This window comes from Poecilia mexicana, unplaced genomic scaffold (assembly GCF_051168715.1).
Source record: "Poecilia mexicana isolate PSO_F unplaced genomic scaffold, ASM5116871v1 scaffold_20, whole genome shotgun sequence".
In the NCBI taxonomy this organism is placed as follows: Eukaryota; Metazoa; Chordata; class Actinopteri; order Cyprinodontiformes; family Poeciliidae; genus Poecilia; species Poecilia mexicana.
This window is the reverse complement of record NW_028263389.1, coordinates 3,456,147-3,483,810: the sequence shown is the minus strand read 5'-3', so window position 1 is coordinate 3,483,810 and position 27,664 is coordinate 3,456,147. Positions and strand designations below refer to the sequence as shown.

The 27,664-nt window shown below is 40.0% G+C and overlaps 1 protein-coding gene across 2 annotated transcripts in view; it reads left to right on the top strand.

The window, feature by feature from the left end:
- The window catches only part of LOC106931385 (partitioning defective 3 homolog), a 389,759-nt gene extending 362,758 nt beyond the window's left edge, over positions 1-27,001 (top strand). For both annotated transcript variants that reach the window (XM_088001335.1, XM_088001334.1), the window contains 3 exons: positions 416-536; positions 12,974-13,098; positions 21,818-27,001. In XM_088001335.1, the coding sequence (XP_087857461.1) occupies positions 416-536; positions 12,974-13,098; positions 21,818-22,274 (703 nt within the window). In that variant the 3' untranslated portion in view covers positions 22,275-27,001. The remainder of the gene's footprint in view (positions 1-415; positions 537-12,973; positions 13,099-21,817) is intronic.
- Positions 27,002-27,664: the final 663 nt, after the last annotated feature.

Sequence of the window (27,664 nt, the reverse complement as noted above, 5' to 3'; positions counted from 1 at the left end):
ACATTCTTCAGCATTCTGAATAGAGACGTACATCATTCGGCTGTGTTGCATTCTCGGTTATGAGGGTTTTTTCTTTTTTTTTGGCAGCAATGGCTAGAAATAGAGGGAAGGTCAGAAGAAAGAGACAAAAAGGGAAAAAAAAGAAGCACTTGAGAAATGTCAGTCCAGATATGCGAGCGCAAATCACGACTGTCAGATCAAGGGATCCCTGAAAGCGCTTTCCGAGGGGCGTCGGTGTGGTCAAGTGAATTATTTAAATGTGATGGCGTGGGGTTGGGGAGTGGAGGGGGGGAAAAAAAAGCACCTGGATCAACATGCTAGTTAGAGGTAACACCTGGAACGTTAGCGAGGTTCTCGGTGAAGAATGGCAGCCGCCGCGTCTTGGTTTTAACATCTTCCTGACCTCTCTCGGCAGCAGTCAGATGGCGCCCAGCAACCATGACCGGATACAGAGGCTGAGGAACGAGTTCCAGCAGGCCAGGCACGTGGAGGAGCCAGAGGAACACCAGAGCTCCTACAGCTTCGACCAGTCCTGGGTGAGTGTCATAAAGATGCTGCATCAGCCACTGATTCATCTATTTTTATCCCTACATCACTTTTCTTTTCATCTCTGCCAAATAAGCTCTGACTTGTCTGTTGTATTTTTTTTAACATTTTGTTGTTGTTTTTCTTTCATACATTTATGCTCTAGTGAGGATTTTTAATGAAATAAATCCACAGACTCCCATTAAGAAGTCATAAATTCTTGAATGGTAAAAATAAATCTCCTCATAAAAGCAGAAGGCACAGAACAGAAAGTTTGATTATTATCCCAACAGTCGTCCGTCTGAAAATAACAAATATCTATGTCAAACCGTGGAATTCTACATAAAGAAGTGCACACTTGTGAGGACTTTTTTTCTTTTTTTTTTTACCAAATATCAACCTAAGCTGACTGGAGTAGCAGGTTTTAAAGAAGCTTCTATTGGTTCCAGAGATGTTTTCTTCATCAGGCCCAGAGAAGCAGGAGAAAGAAAAGAAAAGATGAATGGAGCTAAATATTAAGGGATGTGTGGACTGTTACAAAGTGCTGACTCAGGCTGAATGCCACACTTTTCAGATTTTACTTTTGAAAGAAATTTGCAAAGTCATGCGTTGTTTTCCCTCCACTTGACTACCATGGTGTGACGCAACCTGGATAAGATACATAAAAGTCAGTGAAGACATATTACTGAAGAAAAGCAGTTTAACTCTGCAGGACTTAATGCTAAAAGGAAACTGACGGCACCGAGCCACCGCGTTCCATTTAATTTTCATTAAACATGATTAGAGGGATTTTTACATTTTCTCATTTAAACTTTGAGAGCACTTTTCTTTAAGCTGATCTCCACTTCCACGATTGATCTGGGACAACAATGGGATTTCCTCTTCATAATTGGAAAAAGGTAATTAAGTTAATTGTGTTGTTAATTCATTCCCGCTTGAATCGCGTCCCACCCTGCTGTGCATCAGAAGTTGAGCTTTGACTGGAGTTCAGCTTAAATGGTGTGTTGCATCTCAACCGGCGGCCCGATATTTTTTGGCGATAATCTCACTTCGTGACGTTTTTGGTCTCTGCTCTGGTATTCACTGGCTGAAGTTTTATTAAATACTTTGAGAGACAGACAGAATTGTCGGAAACTGCATATCCAGCATATTTTTCTGTTTAAAATGTCCTTGTGGAATCCATAACTCACTGCGCACGTCAACAATGTTCCCAGGGCTTTTAGGAAGAGAAACCAGCCTGTTGGGTCGGTCACCGTGTCCAACAGCGGCTGCTCCTGCATCATATCGAATGTAGACCCTACAAAAGTCAGAAAGTTACAGATTAATAGCTAGAAAGCCTTAGGCACCGATTTAAAAATTTGAGAAAGAATTTTGCAAAAAGCATCAGTTCCTTCAATTTAGATGAATTGTTAGTGGCTCCTTCAATGACTTTGTTGAAAACTATAACTTCTCAACGTTTGCTTTTAATGTCTAATATTCCGCTGATTGCTCGTGGTTAGTATTGTTGTTTTTAACCTTTATTACTGAACTGTGTAAAAGCGCTTTATAGATCAAATGGATTATTATTATTATTATTATTATTATTATTATTGCTAACATTTCTCCATTGAATAAAAGTTTCCATATTTATAGATTGTGTCTTTAATAGTCATTTTAGCTGAAGTTTAAACCAGAACTTTACATACACTACATAAAAAGAAACATATGCACTTTTCTCATAGTGCCTGACGTGAAATCAGAATAAACTTTTCCCGTTTGACATCAGTTACCAACATTTTTTCGTTGTCTAACTGCCAGAATAATGAAGATCATTTTAAAGGCAGTTTTTATTGCTTTCTTCAAAGTCAAAAGTTTAAATAACACTTTTTAAACAATTTGAGACGTTTGATGTCATGTCTTTGGAAGCTTCTCTTAGGCTTAACAGGTGTGTTTTTGTTTTTGTTTTCCTCGTCCTTATTGCAAAAAAAACAAAAAACTAGTTGAGAAACCATTGAACCTAGTGGAGCCGTCATCTAAACGGCGGGTCAGAATGTCAGACCTTGAAAGTCAAATTAACCGGCACACCATTTTCTGGGGAACTATCCGTGTCATTTTGTCAGTTTAATTGCTTTGGTATGACCTTCGTGTCCTGCTGTGTTCTTTTCCTTTTTTGCAGTTGTCCAAATCACTTTAGGTAAGACTGCAGCAATCTGCAGACTTCCCAAAAAGTTCCTGTGTGGATAAAGGTGGCCTTTGTTTGCTCTGGGTTTGCGTCAGTGTTTGTCCAGCTGATGGGCGAAGAATCACTGAGCAGACATCTATCTCTGTTTTCCTAATTTCTCTCTCTCCTCCCATTCACTGCGAGATGTTAAGTGTTTGTTCAGCACTAAGCAGACTAAGTCATTCTCTTTCAGCATCTGAGCTCCTAATTGCTTGTGACTGTTGACATTGCTGGGCATAACAGTGCCGTTCCTCTAGCAGCAAGCTACTGGGCTGTCCCAGGAGGATCCATATTATTAGACATCGTCTTATTCCATTTGTGTAAACAAGTAATCACAAAGGAAGCACCTGTAATCAGATCCACTGGTGAAATAATGGATAGAATCTAGAGAGGTTCAGCAGGGTTCCCTCCACAAAATTAGCTAAGCCCCTTGGTAGTGGAGCTAGGGCAGTCCAACAGTGTTTTTGTCTTTAAAAACAATGTAAAAGAACTGACTGGACATTTTGGAAATAACACAACAAAGAAAATACAGCAGTGGACTACATAAAACTGCTCTTTCTGTAGGCTGTATATGGATTATCAAATGCCAGAATAATGAGAGGGATAATGGCATCTTTTAATCTTTAGCCATCTTTAGCTTTTCTGCTAAAGATCGCTGATGTCTTATCCAAAAATAGCAGGTAGAGTGAGTCGACTGTCGTCCCAAACTTTATTGTTAAACTGGTTGTGATTAGGACAGGAGCAGAATGGCAGGTTCATGTGATTACAGTGATTTTCAAAAGATGAGCAGTCATCCGGTTGGGTCTGCCTTCATAGTGTTACCGATTGGGCAAAGTGCCCTTAAATCTAGTGGTTGATCACTTATAAGATGATGATAAAATATACAGGAATGCCACTGCATGGTTTTGACACCAACACGTTTTTTTTTTTTTTTACGCAATCAGATGTTATATACTCCACCATGTGTTAAGATTCTCAACGCAATTGCACTGGAAAAAAACCAGTGCATTTCACTACTTATGGTTTAGGACATTAATATACACCTCATTATTGATTCCTGCAGCTTGCCGTAAGGAATTGATATTTGACGTATACGTTGATGCAGTATTCTCCAAAATGAAAAATACAGGCTAAGCTGCTCTTCAGGCAGATCATTTTGAGTGAAAGGTGGTAGTCTGTGCCACTTTAAGCTTTTTCCTATCACTGTTATTGGTGTATTAAAAAATAATTTAAAATAAATGGGGGGAAAAGCCAAGTAGAGGAGGCAAGTGAAGCCTGGTGGGCTGCCAGGTTGATAATATAATGGAGGAAGCCCTGGAACTTACTTCGACTATCCACCAGCAGGAACGGTCATGGACGGAAGTGATCTATGAAAACTGTGGGGGAAAAATGAAAACAGGAGCAGCCAAAGTTATCCTACTATTTTGAAAAATATTTTAGGACCCTCACACAAAAATGTAACCTTGTGGTTTTGTTCTGTTCAGAGCAATTAGCAATCCACTTTGAGCTGAAACTGATACGGTCGTGTCGTACAGCGGACCTGGCTCCGTGTCATTCTCCAACGTTGCCCGCGTCGATGAAAGGGAAACCGTAATGACCTCCACTTTTGTAAATCCAAACGTTTACCGAATGCAACTTAAAAAAAACACAAAAACATGAGATGCTCCAACAGGGCGGTCAAATGCCTTCCACATCAAAGACTCGACGAGCTGCTCTTTGATGAACGCCATCCCTCACTACCCCAGGTTACATCATAATGGCTTCCACGCCGATCTGAGTAGAAGCAGCTGCTGCCTCCTTTCACTGTTTATATTCTGTTTTTCTTGTAAAAGCAAACTGCACCAACTTGGATTACAGATGGGACGTGTTAGCTGGCACCACTGGTAAAGATGTGCAAAAAGCTGATTTTTTTTTTCTTTTTTTTTTTTTCCAGTTTCAATTTCAGTAGTGTAAGAACTTAAAATAGATTTTCACTGGTGGCCCCGTTATTGGCACCCTTGCCAATTCCCTTACAATAAATGTAACTAGAGTTTTTTGAATTTCTGTCTTTTAAGTTAATTAGAGCTTCTATGAATGTCTGTTTTATAATACACAACATTGTTCACCTTAGATATAAATATGACATGACCAGTTTCTCATAAGAACAGGACAATACCCTGGATGAGGACTCCTGGCCTTCTTGTCACTTTGTCAAATAAGCAGAATGGTAAAAGAGGTTTAGAAAAATCCCAAATTGTTATAAAAACGGGCCAATTCAGGTCAACAAGACTACATGACAGAATGTTTTTGCAGTTGATACTGAGCTGCTTTACTCCCTATAGACTAAAGTAAAGCAAGAACATGGCAAAAAGCACCTTAACCCATTGTTAAGTACAGGGTGCAGTGTTTGGGCATGTGACATCACGTTACAACATGTCTATAGAAACATTAAAGCAGAGCCGAGGACAGAAGCTAGAAATATGCATGATTTAAAGAGATTGTGCAGCATCTGTTTGTTCCACCGTTGGAGAACATCAGGTGCTAATGTATTGACAAAATAATGTCGTTCAAAGTCATAATCACTTGCATTTGCAAAGCTTGATCTATTTTGTCCGAAAAGCTGAAATCCTGATGAGGTGTGGTTACCAGGGGAAGGAAATTCATGGATCCGTCTGAAGAATTGGGGGGGCAAGCTGACCGTTCATTTGACCCCGGCCTCTCTCCCTGGGGGAGTGGGCCACTGGGCTCAGGTGTGGCTGCTGTGAACAGCTGTAATGGCTGTGCTCAGGTCACCACTCGAACCTTTGCTCCAACCTTAATGGAATAACGTCCGAGACACAAGAAGCCCTGTCGATCATGATTTCCCTGCCTCCCTCCCTCGCTCTCCGCTCGCTGCTCTCTGAGAGGATTTCCAGATGTTTATCATGAAGCTGCGCATATTTTTAATAGAGCTGCCTTTTTGTTTTTTTTTTCTTTTGTGTTTTTTTCTTCTTCTTTGCAGAGTGTTTCCTCTCTGCTATTAAAATCGATATGCGTTGTTTGGCGGGCGCGCCACTGATGAGGATGACCACACAGTGGAGTGTGAGCGCCATGCTGGTGCCTCGGATCAAACAGACCAGCAGCAGCTTATAAATGTCCTATTTATGGGAATTCTTTTGGATTTTATGACATTATTTATCTCATGCTACCAGGGTACATGTGTCCACAAGTATTTATTGTGTTTATGTAAACTTTAGTTGCCCTCGTTATAGTACTTCGTGTTGATGGGAGGGACTGGATTGCGTACAGCTGCCTCCCTGCTCTGTGATCACATGCAGAATAAGCTACTTTTAGCCACAGTCACTTGACTTTCTTGAGGCTAGATGTTGGAGCCTGCGCCGAGGCTCAATGTGACTCTCTGGTTCTGAGGATACACACAATACAAGGAGTGTGTTGTGGGTGGCTGTGTGGAAAATCCATGGAGGATTCAGTTTAGAACCGGAGGTGGGGTTTCCTTTTCTGTGTTTAAAGGTGACCTATTACCCTTCCTTGAAGAGGTTAGGACAGGTCTCCATAAAACTTGTTCATTAGATCTTTTTTTCCATATAATCATTTTTAGATAATTAGATTTCAGTTTGCTCAGTTCTGCCTATTTTGACCTTTTTTAGGGCTTCTTGTCACTTTAAATCCAAATAATCTGTTGCTGGCCACACCCTCCAAAGTCAACATTTACACTCCCATGTGAAAACGGCAGCAAATAAGATGCACTATTATACAACCGTAGATTTTTGAAAAGCATAAGTGAAGTCTTCTGTACAACCAACAAGAATGCAGCAAGTGCTTTCTGAACGCTAAGCCAACAACAAACTTTTCCAGCAGCCGTTGTAAAGTGCATACAGCGGGAAAACCGTCTGACCTAACGTGCTGAAGTTAAGCCTGGGTTACTTGTTAAAATTGTGACTTAACAATAGGATAGTTTTTGAAATAACTCATTTCCCCGTTACCAAAAAACCTTAACTTACTGCCTAAGAATTGCTGAGTGGTTATTCTTATGTGCTTGTATTGTTTTTAGACCCAAATGGAAGTACAAAAACTTTCAAAATGTGAATTTTGCATTAAAATGTAAAAAATTGGAAGGCAATTTTAGGTTTGACCGATGCAGAAAAGTGTCTCGCAAAAGTATTGTTGCACTTGAACTCTTTGAATTTTGTGACATTTCAACCACAATCATGTGATAAACCAACATAAAGCAGAGGACATGCATAAAGTTTTGTATGTTAGTTATAAGGTTTAGTGTTGGTCTAACCACAGCGCCCTCTCCCATATGTTTGGTGGGTACTCTCTAAAACTTGTGGCAAACTACAAAGATGACCACAACTCATAGGATGTTTCCTTACCTGATAGTCCAGTAGACTCGGTTTGATTGGGGATCAAAACTACAACATTGGTTACATTTTCAATTGGTGTAGTTTGCTTTCAAACATCCCTCTGTCAAAAAAATTAAACCCTTTGAAAAACCTGTTAATGGAACAAAAAGCACAATTTCTAACACGTTGACAAGAAAACTCAATCCAATAAATTACTACTGGTACTTTGAGCCGTTATGGAAGATCCAAAGAGCAACTTGCAACTCCAAAGCCCCAGCTTAGACGGACGCCACGTTGTCGTATGTTTGCAGATGTGCCCCACTGTTTCCATGTTTGATTGATGGATTAAACTGTGCTCTGTGGGATGTTTAAATCTCGGTTTATTGTTTCCCACCATGCTTTCACCACAACTTCATTATGACGGATGAGTACTTTTGCGAGGCACTGCAGTTGGGAATAACTGCAAGCAACTGAAGCTAAAATATGTGCAGCACCTGAAAGATAATCATAGTGATTTAGCTTGTTCGTTAGTGTGCAAATGATTTTTTTTTTTTTTACAATTATGTCAGTATTGTCACGTGAGTGTGCTGCTGCCAAATCACGGATTAACCCTTGTGCGTGCAAGGACTGAGGCAAACGTAGAGGACTGTGGAAAATGATACAAGTTTTACGTGTGTTGGGTCAGTTGGACCCTGTTTCTAGACACAAGGGTTCAACAATCACCTTCACTCCTCAGCATGGTGTGCGCGCGAATGTAGGCAGAACTATGTCTCAGCGGTTTTACAGATAAGACGGAGGCCAGCGTTGCAATTTGAATTATAGAAATGCCTTTCAGCTCTATTGATTCTATAAATCTGCCCGCAGTCATAAAAAAAAGCCCCAATATTTTGTTGTTCTTTTCAAGTTTGAACGTGATAGGGGGAAAACCAGACGAGTTTCCCATTCTCTCTGGTTTCTTGGGCAAGGAGGCCGGGAAACAGCAGACCACACTGCTTGCACTCAGATGGATTTGCCGCCCGAAGCTACACACCCCGCCAACCACAAATGGACTGGGCTTCCTTATAATAAATTGGCGGAATTGGGTTGGCCTGCTGACTTTAAGAGGGGATCATGATCCAAGTGGGCTTTTGTCAGGATGTGGCGGTTTACTACCATTCTCTCACTTTCTTCTCGTTCTGTATGCCCATTAGCAGCGTCAATGTTTTCCATATGTCTGTTTGTGTTTGGCCCGGCTACTCCCTTAAAGCGGTTACATCTGTGGGCGGCCTCCAAACATAGCAAGATAGGGGCGGCAAAGATAGCAAATCCTTAATGGTAGCACTGATCCAAAACAGGAAGTGACTTTCATATTGAAAAAGGTTTTTCGTCAATCGAAAGTGGATCCACACCTCAGCTATTCGGCCTTTTAAAGTTTAACTCCCATCCAGGTGCTTCCACTTGTCTGGGACTTTTGATGGCTCCAAATAATTTCCATAATTACGTCCCCCTGGCTTTTATGTTTAAACAGGTGGGGGAAGTTTTAATCATTATTATTTTTTGCTTCTCTCTCTGCAAACACGCTCTATAACAGCAGCAGAGGAAACAAGGAGAGATAAAAGCGTGCCGTATTGACATCATTTTTCACGTTATTGGATAAAAACAAACACGGACATCTCTTTGATTCGATTTCAACAAATGTCATATTTCATATGGCATTATATTCCAGGCCTAACATGGAATAATCTGATTCTCCTTCCCTGGATAATCCCATTACACTGACTGATTTTCTCTCCTGGCTATTTCTCATGCATTCCTCTCAGCTTGGCGTCATCCACCTCAAACCCGTCAGAATGAATCCGAGGCATCAAGGCACCTCCAGGTCCCATCAAGAGGAGTGCGTGACTAATTATTTTCTCACCATTTGGCTTCAGTGAAATAATTCCTCTAGTGTTTTCTTCCCCTCTCTCACGTTTCATCTGATATTTGTTTATGTGCTCTACACTCTTTTGGAACCGGAGGGAAAGTGTTGTTATAAACTCAAACATACGAGTCCAATTCCATCCACCCACGTGGAATACTATTATGTTTTTAAGGACTTGGCGAGCTTGAGAAAGGAGTTGCTATTGACGTGGAGTGAAAAGTAATTGTGACTGTTATTGCAGCTGTCCAAGTGAAATGGAAAGCAGCCATTTCAAGAACAGAAGATGTTTCCAGGAAGACTTTTTTTTTTTTATTCAGGACTTCTATTCTGCCAGTGGACTTTTATCCCATCAATCCATTCGATAATGCGCCATCATCAGTCTACTAGCAACGGCACAGAACATATAGGAGTTTGAAAAGTATGAGTACCTCTACAAGTTCACATTTTATCACCTTACATTAAAGTTCTTCCTACTTTAATGTAAGAAAAACTGGTGCAATGACAGACATTTTAAAATGGGAAAAATTTCCTTCACATTTCTTGCATCCCCTATTTGGCAAAACCTTAATAGGAAGTTCAAGTGGATTTCTTTGACCAATGACTTTCTTCTTCTTGCCACTTTTCTGTAAGGACCAGATTTGTGCTTTTCGTTACCAAAGGCCCAGGCATCGGTTCTCATTATCACAGTTGTGTGACAACAGTCACGTCCTTTTGCTCTCAGCCTCTTTTTGTCCGCCGCTTCTTGTTACGCCCCTTCAGGCGAAATTTAGCCCTACTCTACATTTGAAACTGTTGTGTGATTGGTCAGGTCCGATTTCCTGGGGGTGTTTTTATATGCAGAAAACAGACCCAACTATTCAACTTCTAGAATTCAGTTTTACAGCCAGAGAGCAAAATGGATAGTTTTGGGGAGCGATTACCCAAAGCCGTGATGAAGTATGTACTGTTGGACCAAAACACTGAACTCCCCCTGCTTGATTCTTTTCCACGAATGTCCCACTAATGCATTTTGTTCCTTTTTCTTGGCTTCCAAAAACATGAAAACTTAGAAATCTAAGCAGTTCAAGCCCAACCGACCTAGTTTACCCTTTACCTCAACCCTCTCTGCACACTCTGATCCCAACACTGGGTAGCTTAGCATTAGGACCAAGTTGGAAGTTTTCAGGACAGTGCTTGCTTCTTAAAGGCATTTAGATTAATGAGTGATATTCACCAAGCAACTGTGTCGTACCTTACACCGCAATTGCAAATGTGTTTTTTTTTTGTTTTTTTGTTGTTGTTTTTACATTAGAAGAATATAGATGAAAAAACTGTGTACTTTTGTGATGGAAACGCAGCTACAGTGTTTAAAATGCTGTTGTGAACCACACATGACTTGCACTGCAGTGGGAGGCTTTTCACTTGAGCTCGGCTCGGTGTGTGAAAAGTGCGAGCAAAAACACACACACAAAAAAAAAAAAAAAACAGTTAGCTTAGCTCAATCAATATTCTCTCATCTGAGCTGTGAATTTCTGCAGCTCCTCTATAGTTACCGTTATAGTTTCAGCCACTTCACTGGTTAATAATGACCTTATTACCTAGATCTGCCTTGAACCTTTCCTGGGTCTCCCTTGGTTGTTTGTTGTCTGATTTTGTTCTTTAAAAAAAACTCTGAGATCTTTACGGATCATCTGGATTTATCATGAGATCACCTGAAACGTGAAAAAAAAAGAAAAAGAAAAACACTAAGTGAGCTGTGAAACACAAAATCCAGTAAAAAGAGAAGAGAACAGCTGATGTTTCCTATAGAGAAGCACCTGGCATTGCCACACTTTACCGTCCAAACCTCATGAAAACTGACACCCGGTAAAGCCATGTCCGCAACACTTTCTCTGCTTGTTTCTCTTAATTGGCTTGTCTTGTTCTTTCATCAGCCAGCTCGTTAGCGGCGCGCTGGTGGTGAGGGAGACGATATCTCCATGTCAACCCTTCAAGATAATCAGACAACAAAGACAACACTGTGGGAATATGGAGACTTAGGCCAACAGGTTTATAGGGTGGGAAGCATGAGGATGTCACTGTCAATCATTTTCTAATTAAAGATTTTGAGCCTAGGAAAACATGCTTCTTCTTTCATCATCTCTTTAAAAACACGCTCTCGGCCAATGAATTCTTTAAAAAAAAAGTTTATTTTCAAGATTCTCTAAAGTCCAAGGATAACATCTGACTCCTCCATGTTTTTGTCCTACGAATCAAATGTGAAGTAGTTTGATTAAAGCTGGACATAAATCCCACACTTGCCTCACTCGCCCGGATCCGTGCCCAGGTACAGCTAATTCCTCATCACATGCACTCACTCACTCTCCTGTCAGGGACTTTGAAGTGCTTTAAATGATTTTCTGTGGGGTTCGTTTCTCTCTGAGCAACATTTCTCATCATGACTTTCCGTAACCACAGTAACTCTTGGCTATTTTTACTCTTGAAGCTGGTCCACGCTTCATTTTGACGGCGTTGGGGGAAACGCTTTCAACTAGTTTTCTTGCTCCTCGGGAGTTTATGTTCCCCGTGGCAACCGAGCGCATTACAGAAGCCATGGGGAGCACTTGAGGTCAAACTATGCAAACTTAAAACCTTTCAAGGCTGGCTAACTTTTAAACACTTACTCTACAGTCCATGCAATCCTCCACCAACTAATGGCCCACAATGCAACACTTTGCACATTGTAGTATTAGATCTAATATTTGGCTTTAGTCAGAAAACATCTTGTTAAAGTAATATGTCCAGCATTTTTATATTCACATTTAGCTTTCCTCACAAAAAAAAGTCATCTTTGAGAACCTCAACAAAAAGTTCCCAAAGTCTGCAAAGCAACTACTGATTGGCATCAGCATACAAAAAAGGGATTCTCACATATATGGTACAACTCAGCAAAAATAAAAAAAAATATTTTATTCAGACAAAAACATGCCTTTTTTTAATAAAAAGCTTTAATTTTACTTTTAGGTGTGAAATTACACCCTCTATGTAGATTTTTTCAGGGATTATTTTCAGATTTATTTCTGACTTACCATTACTAAAACATAATTTCAATAAAGAAATATGACAAACAAAACTTTTCCACACGTCTTTCAATAAGCAAGTATAAACAAAAATAAGCATTAGTAATAATAATAAAATATCTCATTTTAATGCAAACGTTGATTTCGTCCCCAAGCATTATCCAGTTTTTGTTAAATCAATTTTGATTGCCATTTTTGCCAAGTCATTAAATAAAAAAAAATAAAAAAAACAATGCAGACACACTGACACAAGTCTAAATAACCATAAAGTTAATATAGCAGTAAAATGTATATTGGTATTGATTAACAATATCTCAGTAGTAAACGTGTCATAACTACATGAAAATTTAACAACACAAACAATAAAATGCTGTCTGCTTCATTGCCAGTATTATTACCTTTTCAATATTTTCTAAATGACTTGCAGCTCTAAATGGACCTAGTACAATATAAATGGGTCATTTTTGGGACGCATGTCAAAAACATGGAGAAATCACAGCAGAGATGATTCAGGAGGCACAAAGTCAACCTACTTCAATGGTCATTTCAGTTCCTAAACCTGTTTAAACACATGACCTGAGCTGAAGAAAGGGAAGAACTAGAGCTCTTGGCTTCTTTCCCCCACACTGAATGTCTGTACTCAAAGAAAAGGTTTGAATTTCAATGTTTTCAGAAGGAGGTTATGCTGTGTTAATAACATCTTAACCAATAAATAAGTAAAGACCTTTTTTTTGTTTTTTAGCACCACAGCCATCACAGTAACTGTTCCCTGCTGGCAGGTGAACGCTCAGGAGGCCTCACGCTGTTAGACCACATTCTGCCCTGAGGGGAATGTGTCCCACAGAGGAAACATGAGTGTGACATTAGTATCATTAGCTGTGTAAAATTGTTTATGTTTGTCTTTACAGGGGCTTTTTTTGTTGTTTTTTGTGTGAGGCGTGTCTCATAGTGACGGGTTTCTTGTCTCCTGTTTCGGGTGTGACAGGTGAGCAACGGGGCCGAGACGCAGAGCGGACGCCATTCTGCCACAGCCGAGACTCAGAAGCAGCAGCAGCAAGAAGACGGAGACGGCTTCCAACAGGCACCAAGGCAGTACAACTCTCTGCCACGGTGAGACATCAGCCTTCTTCCCTCCCCTCATCTGTCTGTCTGCGCCTCATCCTCCCTGTGACTTATCACGTCCTCCCTGCCCTTTCTCAAACCCTTCATTTGACTTTTTCCATTTCTATCAATTTCTTTTTCCTCTCATGTTTTTTCCCTGTTCTCTCAATCGTTCATTTATTGCTTTAGATATCCTCAAAGTCACTCCTCCACAAAGCTACTTTTAACTCGTCCTGCAGACATTTTTAATGAATCTTACAAACGCTGTTTAGATGATTATTTTAATAAAAATGATTGCTTTGGATGGCAGTCATGACCGCTCATCAGCCTGATTAAGTCGGTGCTGACTGAGAGGATCAGTCACAAACATCAGCGCCGTATCAGAGAATTGTTCGTCCAGACTTTTCCGTTTCTCCTCTGGTACGGCTCGAGTTCAGAGCTTCGGGGGGCCGTTCTTCATCTCCCCAATCTTGTCCATCTCCATCCTTTTGGCGCTCCAACCAAAATGTACCATATCTTACATCTGGAGGCCGAGCATATCAACATTTGCATTTGCATCCATATCTCTGTAAAGTGTCGTTCCCGTTCCTCTGAAGCTTCTTAATCTCCCTTCAGCCTGTGCTGAAAACCTCCACATTTGAATATTAAAGAGGAACGCCACCAAAGGCCCTCATTCGATGAGCGGACTGATTTCTAAGAAAATTAATCTCAACAATAAGATAAAATTATCATTAAAAATGTTCATGTTAAAAACAAACTGATGTGAACTTTTTTCTCACTTGAAATGTAGCGGGTTGTACAATGCTAAGGCCTAGCTAGCATAGGATGCTTGACAAGTTACACAGAGCACTTAAAGTACAAAAAGTCCACAGGTTGCTGGATTCTGTCTTTCTGTTTTGGTTACCTTATTCTCCTGAGTTTCTTCTTTTTTTTTAATGCAAACCACTTTCTCTCCACTACCGCTGACCAGTCGCTGCCCGATCGATGAAAACATGTTCCTGTGTCTGACTATGGATTTGCAGTCCACATGGACACATAATCAATATGATCTGTATAAGCCTGACTGATCTATGCGTTCCTTTCAAAGGTGTTATCTGCTGGCATCTCATGTGATGTGACAGTTGCCCGGAGGCATCCGCACAGTGAGCTGTGTTTCTCCTGGGAAAGTTCAGCTTGACCGGCCGGAGCTTCCTTTGATATGCCTTCCTCTCACAGTCTCATAGAGGGAAAAAAGTTGATGAGTTCAGACTTGACACTTGACCCAGATTTAGACTTTTCAGAACTTGGGGTTCAATTATCCAGGGCCAGCTACTGGTACCAAGGAGAAGTAAGGTTTCAAAAGATAAGGGTTTCGGAACTGTTAATATTCTCTGTCGTATCGATTCTACGGTTCAAATTGTTTTTTAATGAGATGCTAGAGATTTCTTCAGCTGTATAGAGACAGAGCAACGCAGTGTTGCCTTTCCCCCTCAAGTTGCTGTGCATTTCTGGTCAGTTGACTGACAGAAGGCTACTATACTTTGAGTGCCATTTATCTCTCTTATTAAGAAAACAATGGTTTAAAACTACAGTTAGCAAGCTAATCTGTTAGCAGCTGACTGAAAGCTAGCTACCTTTCTAAAGAGCATTCCATCTCGTGCAAAGGGTCTGTAGCGTTTGCTTGGCCAACAGCTGGATCACTACACCAAGTTTTCAACCATTGTTTTAAAAAGAATGGAGATTTCCAACAGTTTTATACATAGAGCTGACGTCAACGCTACCAACACATCCTGTTGCCCCAAACCACTGGTTTTATTTTTCAAAACTCAAAATTGTGGTGAAAACTGCTGCATCCATTGGTGATTTATGAGTGGATGAAGGGAGCTCAAAGGCCATTTGTCTTTATAGTGTTACAATGGACATGTTTTGTAAAAGGTGGCGTGCAAATAACAGATGTACAAAATAGTATATTGTCCACAGGCAGCAATTAGAACTGATTAAATGTAGCAAGTGGGCTTTTTTTTCTATAAGTTTGCTTAAGTTTATTTCTCAGAATTAAATGCATATACATTTTTAAATTGCTATAATATGCTGAGATGCCAGAGCAACAGCTGGGATAATTGCTAGTAATTAACAATGCATTTTTCTTTGCTTTTTTTGTGGAAAAATGCAGCGAAACTAAATTTAAGGTTATCATATTGTGATAATCTCAAAAAAGTCTCTATCACAATATTTGCCTTTATTAGGCAAATAGTGACATTTCAGAAAAAAGGGGAAAAAATTGAACGATTCAAAGAGCTTTGAGAAGAAGCCATGGTGGCTGGTTATCAGATGACAGCCAGGCTTAACTCTCCTTGTGGGATGTGAGGATTGGAAGAGCACTAATGAAGGCTTGTTGTTGGAGCAGGATTAGTGGCGACAGGCAGCGGAGGGCGAGACGGGCCTGGAGAGGAACAAGTGTTTTAGTAGGAGCGGGGAACCACTGATTAGCCCGAAAGAGAAACTTACACACACAAATTCACACACAGGCGCGCAGGTTGTTGTTGTTGAGATAAGGTTCTCAACTCAGGGGGTCAGTGGGTTCCTAATGCAGGCTGAGAGAGTCTGGGAAACGTTGGATTCTGATTTAGAATGAGAGTCAGGAATTTATATAGACTTTGACTTGAATATTATATTGATCTTGTGACTTTTATTAGCGACCATTAGCGGTTTATCATTTCAACGACTGGACAAGCAGGAATTTTTAAACATACTTTTAAAATCAAGGATTGATTTTGAGTTGAGTTCATTCATCTATCTATCTATCAGTTGATCATTTGGTAATTCATTTATCATCCATTCATCATTCATTCTGTAATCCATCCATCCATCCATCCATCCATCCAGCATTTGCAGATATTTATGTTTAGATCTTATCGTTTCTAGAACTGTCTCCAGTAAATCCACAGAGGACTGAACGTCTACCTGACCATGTTCCATCTCTGCTGGTTTCAGTGATGGATCTTTAGCTGTAACTTGTCCAGGATCCCTGAGCTTCAGTAGCTGGCGGTTCTTTCCTGTGGCTTCCTCCACCAGAACAATATTATTTTTCCAATTCCAAGTTTAAAAAACATTTTCTGTGTCCATTACAGGAATGACTGCTCCATTGTGCGTTGGATGCATTTAAGGGCTTTTCTGTAATCAGTTTAAGTCTGTAATGTGTGTGTGTGGAGGTAATCTTTCTCCTACTTCTGATTTTTCCCAGCTGCTTTAAAGAAACACACAGCGGCCACAAATTTTTTTCTGCAAGCCAACTTCCTGCCTTTGTTTGTTATTTTCCGTCATTCTGAATCCATCCTACTTCTTGCTAACATGTTTTTTTCCCCTCCCGTTCTCTCCTTTTGTAACTGGAACTAATCTACTCTGTGACATATTCTGGCGCAGAGGTAGAGGTGATAAGAGAACTAGATCTTCGGACACATCGATCCCGGTTACATTCCTGCGTGGAACAAACAATGGCCGCCCCGCTCTCCTCCCGTTTTTTGCCGCGGAAACGAAACCTTCTAAATCCATTCTCTTCTGTCACAGAAAAGCCTAAAAGGTCATCCGGGAACTGCAGACCGCAGCCTGGTGCAACAGGCATCCTGAGTTTAAAGCGAGCTAACTCCCTCATGAGCGCCGTTGGCTGCTCCGCGAGCCAAGACAGAGTGTAAATGCATGGCGGCTTGCCCAGACAGCGAAACCCAGATACAGAGCATGTGGTGGGGCTCTCTCTGCAGTCTGTCCCTGCATCTGTCCTTGCATCAATTACACTCTTTCATCCTCATGTACACAGTGTAAAAAAAAAATAAAAATAAAAAAAAAGTCTGTGTATTTTAGTCGCATTGTAGGACACATAAAAACATATGTATCTGGCCCCACATGCGTGAATTAGCTTTGTGTTTGTGTTGATTTAGTGCTAATTCTGTATGGGCTTACAGATGGTTTACAGTAGTAAATAGCTTAATAGTGGTTAGATAAAGCATAAACACCGGATTAAACATCTTTATCATCAGTCTATTGCATATCTCAGGATGCTACCCTAAATAAATGACACTGTAGCATTGGCTTCATGTGGATCTGATAGGGAGGTTAGCTCATTTCAGCCAAAGCATTTTGCTTTTTTGTACAGTGAAATGGGAATGCTTGGACTTTCTGTAAGTATAGCCTAAATGTTTTTGTAATGATCCCATAAAAACATACAGCACTTAAAGCAATTGTAGATGAAAAGAGATCAAGTTTATGAAAATAAAGGACATTTCTGAGCATAATGAGCAAAATAAAACAAATCAGAAGCTTTGAGATTGTCAGAAAATTTATAGAATAAACTTGGAAATTTTCTGAGTTCAAAGTTGAAAATGTTTGACTCTACAAGCTCAGAAAACATCCTAGATTTTTATTTTTTTTAGAACATTTCTGAGATTAATCTCAAAACGTCTGAGTTTCTTTCTTGCAGATGTATTTGACTTTTGGAGCTCAGAAAATGTTTGTGTTTTTTCCAGAAAATTTCTAAAGTTAATCTCAAAATGTCCTTGTTTTTTTGGCAGAAATGTACTACATTTTCTTTTCTATTTACAATGGCCTTAGTACAACAACGTAAACACATGACCTTTACATGCTTTGGAATGCAGATGCTTTGTCTCCGCTCATGAAGATTTGATCATCTTTAAATTCTGAATTCTTGGCAGACCAGCAAACTTTTCCAGTTATTTCAGAAAATGATTTGACCATTTAGAACTTGTTCATGTTGCTATCAACTTCATAACATTTCATTGCTGAGTCATGCTTCCAGCAGCTGCATTGCTGCCTTTTATTTAATCCTAGAGTTACTGGAATTCAAGCATCCACCATTTGGCTATTTAGCCTTTCTTGTTTTTTTTATTATTTTAGGAGAAAAAAAACAGCGATTTTCCTGGTAGTTAGCGTGTGAATATATTACTATATAGTTATATTTTTGAATGACCACAAGCCCACTGGCTGGAGCTTATCTCTGATGCCCATGAGTGCTGCTGCTAAGAATAAAACTGAGTGCTTTTGCCCTTGATGTGCAGTATTGAAAGAAGCTTTACAGTTTTTGTTTATTTCTGCCAAACACAGAGGATATTTGATGAGTTTCTTCTTTTTCAGACTTCACAGTTTCAGTTTGAACAGAGGGTCTGCGTTTGAGCTGAAAAATCCTAAACCGTTTGTGTCTGGAATGAGACTCCCGGGGCCAATAAGAGACAGTTTTGCCCTAAAAGCATTTTGAGACGCCATTCTCACAAACTTTTCTTTTTACCACACAACAGGTCACTGAGTTGTGTAGAGGGTTTTCTCTTAGCACTCTCCATCTAAAAACTCGTCGCTGGTCTCCCATCATGCGTTCGGCTTCACTGTAAAAAAAAAATTGAGAGTTATATAAGTTGTTTTCATGTTCATTTTAGGAATAGCATTATTGTTAAGTTGAAATATTTTTTTACAGTGAATCACTGACTCCAGCACCAGGTTTAGTCATAAAAATCACCAACGACGACGCCATCTAACCATGAAAGAAAACAAATGTTTTACCCATAATTTTACAGTGGAATTTGGGCATTTTAACCGTAAAATAAATTTTAAAAAATTAAACAATTTTTTAGTGTTTTAAATAGAGGTGTGCCGATCGATCGGTCACCGATCATAATCGGGCCGATTTTCGTGAAAAAGTGCATGATCGGTGATCGGCGATCATTGTCTCTTTTACCGATACCGATCACCTGCTTCTCATTTCGCAGCCTGCCTGTGCAGCTGGTCTCCTCTTTCCTTCACACTGCGCAAACGCGCAACAACAAATCCTAAGCGATGTGGAACTATAACGCACTGAGTGAATGGGGAAGTTTGCGTGTTGCGGCGGAAAATTGAAGGATGTCAAAATTCATAAACACAACGAAGCTAATACAACATAAAAACAATGCTATACTTGACGGAGTTTGGCTACATCGAGGCTCACTGCAGTAAAAAAGACATACGGAGGATCAGATAGCAGGTAAAGCAGCGCACAGCTACAAACACTCACCTGGATTAGCATGACGGTCAGAAAGCTAAACAAATAACCTGGAAAATTATTTAAGTCTTCGAGCTGCGATGTAAAACGCTGGTTCTGATCTCGCTGTTGAACCGCTGCTACGCCACAGGTAGTAATATTTCACAGACGGAGCGCCGCTTCTGCTCCACCTGGTAGTGACTCTCACACCGAACCTCTGCTTAAAGCTGCAGCATCTAACTTGAAAAAATACATTTTACCTACATATTAAAACTTTCGCTGTCCTAACATGAGACAGATAATCTCTAAAAAAAATAATCGATCTCCCCCCTGTTCTGCATAATTACTCCGCTCAGTCAGAAACAGCCAATCAGAGCTAGCAGTAATCAGCTAGCCGCCATGCTATCAGGAAGTTTTCATTCAGTAACTCTGGATTGTTTATTGTAATGGATCCTGTTTTTGCCTTTGAATGTTAAGTTTTATACTTGAACTGTTTGGCAATGTTGAGAGGTTTTATTTTGGCTCTTTGCTTTATTTAGCCTCTTCAGAGCCTTCATATGTTATCAGTCTGTTAAAGATAGTATTATCAATAGCAGTACAATTTGCACAAAGCCTGTTTTGTTTAGTTTTCTTCTTGGAAAAAGTTATTAAAAACAAGTGTTAAATTAAGGTGAATTCATGGTTCCTTTTTCCACATAATGTAACCGGTAGTGTTTATGATAAAAAATAAATAAATAATAATTATGTGATCGGTATCGGTGATCGGTATCGGTGTATCGGCCCTCATGGGTGATCGGTATCGGTATCGGCAGGAAAAAACCTGATCGGCACATCCCTAGTTTTAAATGATCCTGATATAGGATTTAACCCTTTTCCATCCAAGGCTTTCCACAGCTATTTCTGTTAAGAACAGCAGGTTTGTTACAGAGAGCTGTTCCCGTCTGGTTTTCTTCTTTTCCCCGAGTCGGGGCTTGTCGTCCGTGCGTCTCCTGCCGTCCTGTCAGCCTCGAGGCCGGCTGACCGGCTGGAGATGAGTAGAAGGCAGAGAACGCTGCGAGGCCCGCTATTACTCTGTCTGTTCTATAAGTGCACCCATCTGCATCTCCAAAAGGAAGTTAAATGGATAAAAGCAGACATTTCTTCTTTCTCTGTGAGGTTTTAGCTTTTGTGTTTGTTTACTACGTGGAACTAATCGTCCCGTGGGCATTTTCAGGCTTCTGGCATTTGTTTCCTGTCCGTTGCGTGTCTCACTGATTATGCCGCTGGATGCAGGGTAATCAAGCAGCAATGCTTAAACAGATTCCTCTTTTCTTCCCTCATGTTGTTCCAAGTATTTTAAGGGAAAGGAAGGTAATGGCACGTCCTTCTTTTGTTCTCACTGTTGGTACAAAAAATAAAAATCAATGCAAATTTTTTTTTTTGGTTCCTTTATATTTGGTTCGTACACTTTATGTCAGGACTTTATGATATTAGGAAAGCATAGCTGTGACGATATAAGGAAACATTTAAACATTTCATCCAAATTCTGGGGAAAAATAAGAAATGTATTACTTCTATTTGAACAAAGCTTTATTTGAAAAGTTGTTTCTCGTCGACATTTGCCATTTGACTTTGTTGGAGTTTCTTTGACTCATTACCTGAGACTTAATGCATTGCACTTAACTGATCAGCTGTAATTTTTTGCAGTCCAAGCACTTTTTCTATAATTATTCTAATTATTCTAAACTAGCAGGTTTCCATGTGATAAACTCTTAAACTGTCTGGTGTTAAAAGTCTGGGATGTGTTTTCTAAGCAACCCTCACCTGTATGTTGGGTTTGTTGATACTTTTTTATTTTTATTTTTTTTACTTAATGTTTGCTAACAAACTTTTCAGGTCCTTACAGAACAGCTGAAAATAAATGATGCACATATGGACTCAGTTCACTGATTTAAGACTTCCAAAGTAGGAATGTACAAAATATCGGCACCAATATCGGTATTGGCCCATATGAGTAATTTTTTAAACATATTGGTATCAGGATGCTCTTGAGAAATATACCCATTTGTAATGTATTATTTTAGAACACCAGTCTGGTGTCCTAAAAAGTCACCAGGTGACTGGTGTCATTATACTGCCCTTAGTAACTACGGTAACACTTTATTTGAAGGGGTGTGCATAAGACTGACATGACACTGTCATAAACATAAAGAAGTCTTTATGAATGTTTCTGACTGTTGTAATGATGTGTCATTCGGTAAATAATGACACTTTTAATGCAAAGTTGCTCTAAAAGTTGCATTAAAAGTCCATTAAAAGTGGCAACTTTGCATTAAATTATCATAATTTACAAAATCATGCAAAGTTGGCACTTTTAATGGACTTTCAATGCAACTTTTAGAGCAACTTTGCATTAAAAGTGTCATTATTTACTGAATGACACATCATTACAACAGTCATAAACATTCATAAAGACTTCTTTATGTTCATGACAGATGTTATGTCAGTGTCATGTCAGTCTTATGCACACCCCTTCAAATAAAGTGTTACCGTAACTACATTTAATTGAAATTTTAAATTTATTGATGCTTTCATTGAACAGACAGTGGAGAAAATAATTTAACTAACAATGCGGATAATTTCAAATGTCATTATTTGGAATTTATTGTGACAACGATGAATGATAAAAGATCACTTTTACAAGTAACCCTCCTGCTTGTCTTTTTTTTTTTTTTTTTTTCCTTTCTTCAGGCAACCTCGTAAGAACCCCAGCATGGCGTCCCAGGATTCCTGGGAGAGGTCCTACCCACAGTCCGAGGGACTCCAGGTGCCCAAAGAGAACCCCCGGCTCTCCATGGGCCCGGGCCCTCGCAACGGCTTCATGGGGAAACCCAGCCTGAACGCCCGGGTCCTGCTGGAGACCCAGGAGCTGCTGAGGCAGGAGCAAAGGCGGAGAGAACAGGAGGCCAACAAAACCCGAGCAGCTCCCACACAGGAAGGCCCTAACGGCAGTGGCAGCGGTAGCGGCGTCTACCACCACAACCAGGCCTCACCCCCAGGCCAAGCCCAGGGCCACACCCCAGACCACACCCACACCTCACAAAGGTCCAAAGGCCCCTACAGGCAGGACGTTCCTCCGTCACCCACACAGCTGGCCAAACTGGGCCACCGTCAGGGCTCAGAGAAGGGACGGTTTTTATATTCCTGAGGGTAGGAGGGAACGGGAAGAGATCTGAACAAGCATTTATACAGCACGAACACAAAGTAGCCAATGAGTCTGGTTTTATATACTTTGGTAAAAAAAAAATGTATTGATTGGTTATAAATTTGTAATATTTTAAAGACAGATTTTTTTTATAATATAAAATTTATAGTTTTTTTTTTAGCTGTAACAAAAGAAATTCAGAGAGGTTTTTAACTGTTTCCTATGTTTGTATAAAGTGCCTTTCTTCTCTTTGTCATCCATCCATTCATCAGCAGCTTGTAGATGTTTTGGACCATCTGCACTGCAAAAACACCAAGTCTTATCAAGTTTCTTTTTTTTTTTGTATATTTTCTAGGCAATACAAAACTAACTTAGAAGTAACTTTTCAGCTACATATAGGAACTTGTTTTAGGTCAATAACTCTTGAAAGGCAACTTATAAAAATTATTGGTATAAGTGAAATAATCTGCCTGTCATTGTAATAAGTTTTTCTGGGCGATAAATTGTCCCAGGAGTTATCGCGATAAACAATAATATTGCTGTTTTGATACCATTTTCTCAAAGATCAATGAACTTTACATTTTAATGAACTTTTAACACTGGAACTGGAATATGTTTTAAATATCCAAAATAATAATAATAATAATAATAAAAACAGAAACAACAAATAAAGTGAGCAAAATTGTCCTTCAAAAGTCAGTTAGTTGAAACCAAAGCAGCAAACTGAAGACATTTGTGATCCAGGTTTTGGTAGAAAAAGAGAAAAGATAAAAATGATAAATCATGCAGATGCAAATTATCAAGTTTGTTTTAATTCACAATGTGACTCTGACTTTGTTGCTTTATTGTGACAAAGTCACAATAAAGCAAAATAAACTTTAAAATAAACTTTTTCAAGTTTTTGCACTTGAAAAAGTGCAAAAACTTGCACTTTTTCATCAATAAAGCTCCTACTTGTCTGTAGTGTTCAAACGTTTTGCTCTGGGAGACAAAAGTGGCTAATTTTAACTACTCATAATTCATTTCATTAATATTAAATATAAAAAATGTTTATTGTGTTTTTTTTTTCAAATCCATTCAGATCAAAAACACAAATGAAGAATTTTGGTGCCTTTTTCAAAGCAAAAACGACAATTTCCAAATTTTGGGGGTCATCAGTTGTTTTCTAATTTATCGGCCAAAGTTTTACCGTTTTTGACTCATGGTCGAAGGCAGCCGATCAGACTCATTTCAAGGGCCACAAATGGCCCCCAGGCCACACTTTGGACACTTTTTTCCTGCATCCTGATGAAAAGTTACTCGTAACCCAGTTTTGTCTTCAAGTGTATTAAGATATTTGCTCTTAAACGGACCAAAAATACTTCAGAAGTGATGCCGCCATGGATCTCTGTTGGTTTAATCAGGTTTATTGTTGCTCTTCATGCCTGTTTGTGTGATTAGTGCAGGCAGGAACCGACATGCAGACACACAGAGGACTGGAGGTTAAAGGAGCTTGGGCCAACTGTGAAGTCAAAGCTTGGATTTCGGGCACACACACACGCACACACACACCCGTACACACACACCTCCCCTCCCCCTCCTATATTCACTATGATAATCCTGCGTTCTCTCTTCCTCTCGGCTGGCTGCTTTATCTCGGCGTTCCCTCCTCACGCTGTCGCCCTCATCCCTCCGCTCCCTCAGTTGAAGAAGAAAACAGCTTTAGATCTCCTTTTATTCTCGCTCTGCTCCACTCACCCAGGGACAACCGGCAGAACAAAACGGGGTCAGCGCCGGGTTATTAATTAATGCGCCAAGTCAAAAATGAATGCGGCTCTTTGTGTGTGTTTGCTGTCATGTGCGGAGGCAGGTGGGCGGGCGGGGCAGTGGGGGCCGGGGGGGTGATGACGCCGCCTCTGGCTTCACCTAGTAGTGACTCGGTTGTAACCAGAGCTGTTTCTCAATGAATATTATTTCATTGCCATGGGAGACCGGCACGTCGGCGGTGCAGTTGGTACCTGTCTGTACAATGGAGCTGATTTTTGTTTTCCCTCTTGATTGTAGACATTTATAAGAACCCACTCAGGAGCCCTTTCTTTGTTCAGTCAATAATTAGCGGCGCGTTATGTTTCCGTGCTCAGCTTACAGGGAGAGGTTTGGCAGAGTGAGGCCTTTTAATGATAAGGAAATTAAAGGTGAGGATTTTTGGGAGAACCAGTAGAGTAACGTCAGGGTTTCCCCCCAGACAGGCCTGCTGAGCCCGGCGGTAGGGACAGCAGGACGCTCCAACAGCTGCCTAATGTGTTTTTGAGTTCAAAAATGCGAAAAGTTGCAAAAATTCGTAGGTGAACGAGCAGGCATCAGAACTTGGAAATCAGAGTGTGAGGCCAACGGGAAGTTTGATTTTTCCTTACTTTTGTATTATGAGATGATCCAGTTTCAATAAATGATCCGTTTATCTTCCGGCATTAGCATACACTTAGCAGAGGTGCTAACAACTCTGTATGAGCCTCCGTATTCCTGGTTTATACGTCCTAAACCCATAATACATAAGATTACACAAGTCCAGTGCCAAAATAAAGTACTGCAGGACTCCCTTTGTAAATAATATACCATGATATGGTTCATATAAAGTTCAAACCCAGCAAAGTCCTTAAAGGAAAGCTGATTGGAACTGATCTGAATCTCAGCTGGAGACCAACTTCAACTAAATCAGATGTTTGTCATTTTATGTACAAACATAAAAGGAATCAGCTGCTTGCTGCCTAAGTTCACGAAAACGTCACTGGCTTTTGAAAACATACATGTCATTCATCATGTGACAGTATGTTAAACTGGTGTCCCTGCAGAAAGAACATTCGGCCCAGTTCTATAGGTCCATGTGGGATACATTACTAGACCTGTCTTACTTCCAGAGTTTTTCTCTTATAGATTTAAATGTCACATTCACATCCTAAGTTTAGAAGGATTAGAAGGTTGTCGGTTTACAGTTTGTAGCATGATAGCCAAATTCTTTTTTTTTTTCCCAATGAATCCTAATCAGCATCCAAGTCATTCATGTTTGACTCCTGATCAGTTCAGGACAATCTAGTATTGGTTTTGGTCACATGTGATCAGAGCACATTCTTCCACATGCTTGCTGTGTCTCATGCAGGCTAACAGCAGCTAATAGCTGTTCTGTCTGTAGATTTCTTCACCTGAGCTGTGGATCTCTGCAGCCCCTCCAGAGTTATCACGGGTATCTTGGCTGTTCTAGCCTGGCCTGTCATTGGCTGCGTTTCAGTTGACCATGAAATTATGCGAATTGGAATTCCGAAAATAAATTTGCCTAATTTATTTTCACGACAATTTCGATTAAAAATAATTTTCGCTAAAAACTATTTGCGCTACTATCAGATGGTTTTTCAGTTTTAAAATTGGTGTTTTTTGTAAAACTGCAATGGAAATACACAAGTTCCTATGCAGCATCAATGGCATTATTTATGGGCTCAGGCCCATAAATAATGTAGCTCCACCACAGGTCTCATATCATGACAGAATTAATCAAAAGTTGAGTTGTTCATATTGAATACGTTGCTTTTCTGTAAAACCTACTACTACAGTTTCCCCAAAATGCTCCATACTTGGGGGTTGTCCCATCAGACTGTCAGTTCCCGAAACCACACAAAAGAAACGCCTCAACCACGCCAGACCACACACAGGGTGAAAAGCTCGGGGTCCAAATGATCCTGGCTCTTAAGACCGTGGGAGTGTTAAAAGAAACAGTTTTATCTTGCTTGGTTCAAAGAGGTGCAGTAGTTATGATCCTACCCTGCTTTCCACGACTCACTACACATCCTACTGTTTGACTTCCTTTACCAGAACATGAATAAGAAGCTTGATGTTCCTCACAGCTGAATAAAAAGGCATCTTTTGAAGCATGCTAGCATATATTAAATTTAAAAAAAAAAGCAACCAGCAGTAGCTCTTCTTTGCCTTCCCAGCGTGGTTCTGTGTAGGTGGCCATGTGTTTCTGTAAACACCGCCAGTGACTGGACTTGTCGGCCGCCGTACGGACGGCTCGGCCGCCAAGTGGGAGGGAGTGGACATGGGAGGCCTGACCCCTCAGGGTGACTCAGCGGATGCAGTAATCACCAGCGCTCCTCCGAATCGCCGGCACGAACGGGGAGGTTAGCGGCGAGGCGCTTTTTCAGCCGCTTTCATCTGCGCGTCTGTTCAGCGTCTTTCCGGGTTCAGATCTGCTGCTCTGCTCGGCTGAAAGTTCTGCCAGCTTTCTGAGTGTGTCTGTGCGCATGTGTGTGTGTCGGATGGCTCTGCTCCTACTCAGCAGCTTTATTAACTGATGTTCTGTATGTTTTATCATAAACTGGAGGGACGCCTGCAATAATGATTTTTTCTTCATTATATCCAAATTTGATAATGTTTTATATATTGTTTGTGTTGTGTAATTAATGTTTGAATGCTGGACTTTTTCCCATAAAGCTATTGTTTCGGGGGATTTTTTTCTTCTTTTTTTAAGACAAAATGAGAAATATATTATTGTTTCATTGTGTTTTTATGACCATCCTTCATTGTGTTTTATTATCCACAGTATGGTACTATGCTGGTGAAAAATGACTAACGTAAGCACTGTGCAATTTCCTTTTTTTTTTACAATGATGTATTAAGAAATGTCTCTGCTGTTCTCTGTACATACAGTCTACACTTGTCAGTGAATAAATTGAGGGTAGTCTCAGCCTTTGTAACAATAACTTCTCTTGATTGTGTTGCTTTAACATTCACAAATGGCTTCTCTCCCAGAGAAAGATGCATAATTAAAGGCAAACAATGAATATCTTATTTCTTGCTGCCGTTATGCAGCTGCTGCACTGACTCTGCTTATTTTCTCATTATAAATATAACATTAGCTATTCATTTTTTTAGAAGTAAACATATTTAATATTGGAGACTTGTAGCTTGTCCTTTAGAACTTTACTTGACAGACCTTTGAAGAAGCGAGCTAAGGTATTCTGGACTTTATAATGTTTCAACGCCAAACCTTTTCTTTCTTTTTTTTTAAACACTTTATGTTGTTTTTCAAACAACAAACATCCAATCATTTACATTTTCTCAGTTATAGAATATGTTATCATAGATGACAAACATTCAGGGATCAGGCAACATTTTCTATTTGTTGCTACATCAGCAGCTCTAACTCGAAGCTTCAACTGAAAAAAGTACCAAAAAGATCAAATCAGTTTTTGTCCATCTCTTTATCTTCCACTCCTCATAAGTCAGTGGAACAGCTGGCCAGGAGGGTTTTCACTGAGAGCTTGGATTAACTTCCAATAACATCCTGCGATGACTCCAAAGCACATAAAAAAACAAAAGTCAAATTTTATGATGTTCAACTCCAGGGGAAAGGGCAGATTTTT